The 8,699-nt window shown below is 37.6% G+C and overlaps 1 protein-coding gene across 1 annotated transcript; it reads right to left on the bottom strand.

The window, feature by feature from the left end:
• Positions 1-593: 593 nt before the first annotated feature.
• On the bottom strand, positions 594-7,975 carry LOC117908174 (UPF0481 protein At3g47200-like). Its single transcript, XM_034821828.1, has 2 exons — positions 7,379-7,975; positions 594-1,493 (listed from the first exon to the last, which is right to left on the bottom strand). The coding sequence occupies exons 1-2, from the start codon at positions 7,907-7,909 to the stop codon at positions 594-596; spliced, it is 1,431 nt and encodes a 476-aa protein (XP_034677719.1). The 5' UTR covers positions 7,910-7,975.
• Between the last annotated feature and the right edge of the window lie 724 nt (positions 7,976-8,699).

Genomic DNA, 8,699 nt, shown 5'->3' with positions numbered 1-8,699 from the left:
TGTCTCTATGTAGGGTCAATTCGTGTCAGGGTGAACACTACTGGGATAATAATTCGGCTCCACACATCTTAACACATTTTAGTGGTAGTTCCATAAAATTATTGGTCTTTTAGGACTCCTTAGACAGGCAAGTAAAGATAGTGAGAGAGAGGGAGCGACCTCATAGAGCTACACAAACATCCTAGTTGCCAAAGGCCTTACCATATTGGTGAGGATATTATTTACTCTTAGAAGCAGCAAAAATTCAGTTGAACAAGAGATATGGGGCAGGGGAAGCTTCTTGACCTGTTAAAATGTAGAAATTCTTCACCCAATTCCTAGAGAAACAGTGAATCCTTCTCTTCACTGTGAGCAGAAGTGCACAGCCAAGTCACATGAATTTTCTTTAATTCTTCTTAAATTTGATTTTGTTATTAAAATTGGGACTGACATTTTTCCCCAGGAATTTTCATTGGATGGACTGATCTCTCAAAATTAAGTAGTAGAAATTGATGGAAAGTCCAAACAGGAAAAGATGCGAAGAAATGTAGAAGGAAAAACATGAAAAATGAATGAATAAAGCCCAAGTGATATAAAAGTCTGCACGGCAGTGCCTATGAAGGACTATAGTAACCATACACAGTATAATAAGTTTGAGCAGTGGTGAGTAACAAAAGGGCAATGGCCGCAAGAAGTGAGAAAAATGTCCATGGATTACTGAAATAGTCATGTTTCAAGTTTGTAAACCAAACACGCCATTTGCTAGCATAGTATGTCTTGCAGTAGTTATTAACTCTCTTTATTTGTTGAGACAAGTAGCACTCATCCAAATCATAGACAACCTCACGACCCAGCTTATTGAAAAGATCGGCTACATCCTGATCACTTCCCAAAACATGATTGATGATCCCATTTTTGTGAAGAATCCCGACGTCGGCTGAAGAATTGATTAAGCTATCAAAGAACATTAAGTAATTGGTGAAAAAAGGTTTAGTGTCTTCACACTGCTCATAGGCCACAAAGTTTAGGAAGATAACAGCAGTGTTATCATCAATGTACAGAGGAGGGATTTTCAACACCCCAGCTTGAAAATTGATGTCTAGCAAATCACAGTCCTTTCTCTTTTTTAGCTTAACTCCTGCCTTCTCAGGCTCTGTTACACTATGAATTAGCTGTCTCTCTTGAACAAGGGGAACGTTGACAGAGATTTTCAGTTGCTCACATCCAGATGTAATATCTTGGTTGACAGATGAAAGGAAGGTTGAACGAAACACCTCAAGCATATGATCGAATTCACCTTCAGGGTTCAGATTCCCTTTAATATTTTTCCTTGGCAGTAAGGGATCAAAGAATGTGAGTACAAGATCAATCAGTGGTAGATCCTCAGCCAAGCTAATTAGCTCAAATAGCTTTTTAAGAACAAAGAAAGGCAGCTGATTCTCGAGCTTCAATAAATCACGCTGAAGTGTCCGCAGCATCCAGCGGATGGTGAAGATGGGGTCATCTACATTTTTCTGTAGGATAGGGCATACAATAGGGAATAGATATTAGTATCCTGCCACTCTGCATTCAAAGCTAGAACTAAATCAGGTATATCAAATTAATTTTCAAAGCTTTGGAGTTCTCTCTCATGGACAACACTCATAAGAATCAAAAGATTTAAAAGTTCGATCTATCTTCTTATTCTATTTTCATTGCTCCAAATTAAAGACTAGAGCTGCCAAATAATTCAATTATGAACTAAGCCTGCTCCTGCAAAGCCAAAGCCTCTAGCAATTTTAAATTGGAGTTTCCACAGAGCATTACTGAATTTTTTATTGCTTCATTCAAGCAGACTGGATATATAGAAGAATGCAAGCAGATGAAACTGTGTGTTCTTTTATACATGGATTCATATATTGGTAAATGCATAAATTCTGAAATTTTTTATGTTTAATGGTAAACATGAATTTGACTTGGTATTCTTACGACCCTAAGGAAAACCTCAATCTGATTCCATCCATTCATTTTCCGGATAAGTCCTATTCTCTTGTAAGCAAGGTGGCTTTCTCATGGACCAAGAAAAAGGTTCGTTTGGCCCCAGTTCTATGGGTAAAGGCTAAATTTAATGCTGCTGCCTGCCGGGTATTTGATCAGACCATCCCATTCCTACCCTCAAAGGAATTATGGATTATTAAGAAGAGAAGCAAAGAATAAGAGAAGCGTCTTCTTGAACAGGATTAGATCAATAAGTGTATTTCACCATGCTCTGTTTTTGCTTTTATATACAGAGTGAAACAGAGTATCTTACACAGCTTTACCAGAAATCAGTTTCAACAGTTTGCAACCATCTCTACAACAAACTTAGGGCCGTTAATCCATAACTAACAATCTAACCATCTCTAACATCCCCCCTCAAACTCAAGTTGGATAATGATTCAACTTTGAGTTTGCTACGTAATTCATTGAACCTTGCACTTGAGATAGCTTTGGTTAGGATATCAGCTACTTGATCTTGTGCTGGAACATGACGAACTTCTATTTCTCCTCGGGCAACTTTCTCACGAACAAAGTAAATGTCCAGCTCAATATGTTTTGTTCGAGCATGCTGAACTGGATTGGCTGAGAGTAAAACGGTGCTGAGATTATCACATCAGATGACAGGTCTTTTACTACAAGAAACCTGCAACTCTTCAAGAAGTGCCTTTATCCAAGTCATTTCAGCTACCAGGTTCGCTAAGCTGCGATATTCAGCTTCAGTACTTGATCTGGACACAATGTGTTGCTTCTTAGAATGCCATGAGACCAGATTAGAGCCTAAGAATACACAAAAACCTGAAGTAGAACGCCGGTCATCTGGATCTGATGCCCAGTCTGCATCTGAGAATCCAATAAGAGGAAGAGTAGCTGAATCTTTCTTCAAGTAAATTCCATAATCTAAAGTGCCAGATAGGTATCTCAAAATTCTTTTCACAACTTGCCAATGAGACTCAAGAGGAGCTTGCATAAATTGACATACTCTGTTCACACCATAAGCAATTTCTGGTCGTGTGATTGTAGCATATTGCAGTGCTCCTACAATGCTTCTGTAAAGTTGTACATCTTTCACTGAGTCACTCCCAAAGGCTGTGAGCTTTTGTCCACTGGTCAGAGGCATGCTGATCCCTTTGGCATATTGCATTTTTGCTCGACAGAGCAAATCAGTAATGTACTTCTTCTGTGACAAATGCAAACCAGCAGTAGTCTTTGTCACTTGGATACCGAGAAAATAGTTTAATTCCCCCAGATCTTTCAAGGCAAAAGTGTTGTGTAGACTGGAAACTAAGGCTGTAATTTCTTTTGAATCACTTCCAGTAATTAAAATGTCATCTACGTACACAAGAAGATACATACAATGACTAGGAGTGATCCGAACAAAAAAAGATTGATCAGATTTGGCTGAGCTGAATCCAAATGAGTGTAAGGCTCCATGTAACTTCTCAAACCACGCACGAGGAGCTTGCTTCAAGCCATATAAAGCCTTGTGCAACTTGCAAACATACTGAGGATGATTAGGATCAAGAAAACCATGGGGTTGTGCCATGAACACCTCTTCCTTCAAATCACCATTAAGAAAGGCATTATTTACATCAAGTTGCCTTATGCCCCATTGTCTAGACAAAGCAATAGTGAGAATGATTCTAATTGTGGTAGGCTTTACCACTGGACTGAAAGTTTCATTGAAATCAAAACCTGCTACCTGATGAAATCCCTTGGCCACCAGTCTTGCCTTATACTTTTGAATTGTACCATCAGGATTCTCCTTTACTTTAAACACTCATTTGCAGCCAATAGCATGTCTATCTGCAGGAAGGGGAACCAATGACCACGTCTCATTCCTCATTAGGGCTAAGTATTCATCTTGCATAGCTGATTTCCAATGTTCCTGCTGCAAGGCATCTTCTACAGTAGCTGGTTCACGGGAAGACATATATGCTTTTGGTTTAAAAATGCCTGACTTAGCCCTGGTTTGCATAGGATGTGGGGGACCTGCAACCACCTGGGAAGATTGATTAGAATCCAAGTTGGGTTGTGAAATAGATGGTGCCAATTCAGGACTATGGTCAATAAAAGTCTGTGGAATAGGAGAAAGAGAGGGACAATTATGCACTTGAGGAGAAGGATCAATGGAAGAAGACAAAGGAATGGTAGGTGGATTAGCAAAAACTTCCACATTGGACTTGGAGAAAGAAGACAAATCAGATAGGGAAGACTTTTTGACAGCATAGGGAAAAGAATTTTCATCAAAAATTACATCTCTAGACATGATAATTCGACCATTTGAGTCCAAGCACTTGTAACCTTTATAGTTAAGACTATAACCAAGAAAAGTACAACAAGTGGATCTGAATTGAAGTTTATGTCTATTGAATGGTCTGATGTTGGGGTAACAAGCACACCCAAAAACCTTTAAGGTAGAGTAATTGGGTTTTATTTTAAACAACTCTTCTAAAGGACTCTTGTTTTGAAGCAATGGTGTGGGTAATCTATTGAACAAGAAAACAGAGGTTCTGAAGGCCTCATCCCAAAATATAAGAGGCAAGGAAGCATTTGCTAGAAGAGTTAGCCCATTTTCTACTACATGTCTATGCTTTCTCTCAATTAAACCATTTTTTTGATGAGCTGAAGGACAAGAAATTCTATGGTGAATACCTTCAGTTTTGAGAAACTCAGTGAAGGCTCTAAACTCCCCACCCCAATCGGACTGTATGGCTTTAATTTTGAGTCCTAATTGAAGTTCAACAAGACTCTTGAAATTTTTGAATGTTGGAAAAGCATCTGATTTATTTTTAAGAAGATAAATCCAAGTGAATCTGGTTTTAGCATCAGTAAAAAGAATGTAATATTTGTAGCCATGAAAAGAAGGTGTTGGTGAAGGTCCCCATAAATCTGTATGGATTAATTGGAGTGGAGTGTGATATTCAGTAGTAGATGTAGGAAAAGGGAACTTATGAATTTTTCCTAAGCAACAAGCAGAACAAAAATCAAAATTTGTTTTGTTGACAGAAGGCAGATTACAACTAGACATAACTGTTTGTACAACTTGAAAGGAAGGATGACCCAATCTGTTATGCCACAGATTACAAAGGGATATTTTTGAGTTTACAAGCTCAGAATTTATTGAACAAGATTGATTAACAGACTTTGACAGAAAAGATCCTTGAGACTCTTGACTTCTTGAAGGTTGCTGTAGGATATTTGGAGTGAACTGTGGTGGATCAAAAATATAGAGACCATCCTTAACTCTCCCTTCCATTAGGATTGCCTTGCTGACCTGATCTTTCACACAACAATAGTTAGGATAAAACTCAAAAAACACATTATTATCATAGGAGAATTTAGAGACACTGAGTAGATTTTTGGTAATAGAAGGCACATGTAGAAGTTGTTTTAATGAGAGAATTCTAGAGTTGAATTTTGAACAGAAATTTGATTGACCAATGTGCTGAATTTGCAAACCTGTTCCATTTCCCATGTGGATTTGATCATTTCCAGTGTAATCCATGCATGTCATCAGGTTGCTGATTGTTGGTGTAACATGGTTTGTTGCTCCCGAGTCAGGATACCATTTGGTATCATAAACCGATTGAGGAGTAGCAAGCATTGCAGCCATAGGATTTCCAGGATTGCTGGTGGAGTTAGATTGAGTTTGTGGGACAAAATTCTCATCAAAACGATACCAACACTGTATAACTACATGACCGATCTTTCCACACAACTGACACTGGGGACGATTATTAGAATTCCAGGATTGTTTTCCATTACGACCACCACGACCACCATTGTTCTACTGTTGAAAACCACGACTACCATTGAAACTTCCTCTAGAGGATTGTGAGTTCTGTCCTCTTCCAGTTCTTGAATTAAAATTCTGATGATTAAAATTGGATCCATTATAGCCACCTCGATTCTGCCTCCTGTTGTAAGTGGTCAGATTAGCTATTGGTGAAGCTGAATCTAACTCCTTGTTGTGTTTCTCAATACGAGCCTCTTGTGCTAACAGCAAAGACTCGATCTCCTCTATAGTATATGGATCTGTCCTTGAATTCACTGATACTATAAAGGTATCATACTCCTCAGTCAGGCCATTGAAAATTGCTTCTATATGATCAGACAAAGAAATTATATAGCCAACAGAGGCAAGTTTATCAACATTATTCTTTAATTTTAAAAGATATTCGTTGATTGAGAGAGATCCTTTCCTGGTATTCCGTAAGTGAGTCTTGTACTGAGAGATCTTGGCTCTAGTTTGAGAAGCAAAATACTGATCCAACACTCGCCAAATCTGAGCAGCTAAATCACATCCTACCATCCTGGTGAGAAGACTCTCTGTCATTGAGGAGAGAAGCCAAGAAACAAGAAGTTGATCCTGTTGTTCCCATTCAAGAAATTCTGGATTGATCTTCCCCCGCGCTTCATCTTGATTTGAGAGAAATTTCTGTGGAGCTTTCTTGGTTGGATCAAGAAAATCCTGAAGCTTGTGTCCTCTAATGGCTGCCATGATCTGCTGCTTCCATAAAAGATGATTGTCGTTATCCAGTTTCACTGAGATTGTATGGTTAAAAGTGACTGGAACGAATTTTAAACTGGAAGAAGAAGAAGCCTCCATAGTTGAGTTGGACAAAGGTCTCCACTATTCTATTCTCTAAGGCTCTGATACCATATTAAGAAGAGAAGCAAAGAATAAGAGAAGCGTCTTCTTGAACAGGAATAGATCAGTAAGTGTATTTCACCATGCTCTGTTTTTGCTTTTATATACAGAGTGAAACAGAGTATCTTACACAGCTTTACCAGAAATCAGTTTCAACAGTTTGCAACCATCTCTACAACAAACTTAGGGCCGTTAATCCATAACTAACAATCTAACCATCTCTAACATGGATAATTTGGGTCCTAGACTGGAAATCGATTAAAATGTTTTTAATTGATTAGAAAATGTATTCATAAACATGAACGTAGTCAAATAATACATCCAATTCCTTGTGGAGAAGCAAGCTGGGTCAACCATCTTGGCTTCCAACGAACAAGTAGTTTTCTTGCCTGGAATTTTTAGCAAGCTTTCTCTCTATCTTCCAGAATGATAAAGATGTTTTTAATTTGGGTATTTGATCAGACCATCCCATTCCTACCCTCAAAGGAATCGAATGATGGATAATTTGGGTCCTGGACTGGAAATCGATTAAAATGTTTTTAATTGATTGGAAAATGTATTCATAAACATGAAAGTCAAATAATCCATCCAATTCCTTGTGGAGAAGCAAGCTGGGTCAACCATCTTGCCTTCCAACGAACAAGTAGCTTTCTCCCAGAATGATAAAGTTGAGAGGAAAACTCAATCTTCAACCAATACTATCAATCGTGTGCTGATATTTAAACATACCTCCCTTTCAAACCTGTTGTAAAGGCGCAATAGTTCAAGCACAAAGCAACCATCGATGACCATCATTTGAACAAAATCATTGCTGTCAATATCAAAAGCTCCTGCGTAGCACTGCCTTGTCTTCTGCTCCAACTCCCTCATGGCTCCTTCAAGATCCTCTAAGAGAATAGCCTGATGAACTTGTGGCACCAAGTCTTCTGCCTGTTCTGCATTTTCAGGGGTCCTGGATCCTAAAAGGCGTAAAAGATACCGCATCTTGTGTTCTTCCATGAACCTTAGCCCTGGGCCCCCATAATGTAAGGGACCAATGGATATAATTTTTGGGGCAAAAGCATTTTTATGAACTTCTCTTATGTTCTTTGGGACTCGATAGATTGTCAACCATTTTCCGCAGTCATACTGAGGCCCTTCTTTACAACGCTTATTGATGTTGATCACCCATTCTGGAGATTGGCCTTCAATTTGCTTTTGATTTGCTCTTGCTCTTTTTACAGTCATTGTGCTTCTCTTACCTTTGGTTGCTCTCACCATCGGAGTAGGATATCAAACAACCTTACTGTTCCAAACTCAGGACCTATTTCTCTTCTTCTAGGCAATGAAATGTGTCAACTAATAAAATAATCAGTCTGTGAAGAGATAAAGAGGAGGAATATGCCGACAATTTTGAAAGAAACAATGAATAAAAAGCATATTTTATCAATTTCCATAATAATAATAATAATAATAATAAAAGTCTTTTGAAAGAAAAATGAGACAAATATTTGCCATGAACATACTAAAATAATCTGGGAGAAGGAATCTTGCAGCTGGGAAAGTGGCCTCCAACCTAACCTAAAGTTACATATATATTATTTGATCTGGATGTTTCTAGATATTTCACAGTAGGATCAAGACCTGCAAGATAAGTCAAATAAAATAATGATCTCTGCTTCCTTGGCCTGCAAGATAAGTTCCCACTTCAGCTTATCTATAAAATTGGCTATGTTGCAATTTAGAGATATTCTCTAGGTTATGTTCAGTTTCGGGAAAATTTATGGAAAAATAGGAGGGAAAGAAAGTAAATAGAAAAAAGTATAAGGAAATAAAAAGTGAAGAAAAATAAAAAATAAATTTAAAGTTTGTAAATTATTTTAATATGTATCTTCAAACTCATTTTACTTATTTCCCTCTATTATTTAAATATTAAATAATTTTAAAATACATAAATTTCTAATTAATTTTAATCACATTTATTTTTTTCATATTTTTCATTGATAAATCAAGCATAATAAAATCATTTTTCTTATACTATATTTGGTTCCCGAAATTATCATGTTTGGTT

This window comes from Vitis riparia, chromosome 19, assembly GCF_004353265.1.
Source record: "Vitis riparia cultivar Riparia Gloire de Montpellier isolate 1030 chromosome 19, EGFV_Vit.rip_1.0, whole genome shotgun sequence".
NCBI lineage: Eukaryota > Viridiplantae > Streptophyta > Magnoliopsida > Vitales > Vitaceae > Vitis > Vitis riparia.
Note: the sequence above shows the minus strand (reverse complement) of the source record. Positions and strands in the feature narration are given on the sequence as shown.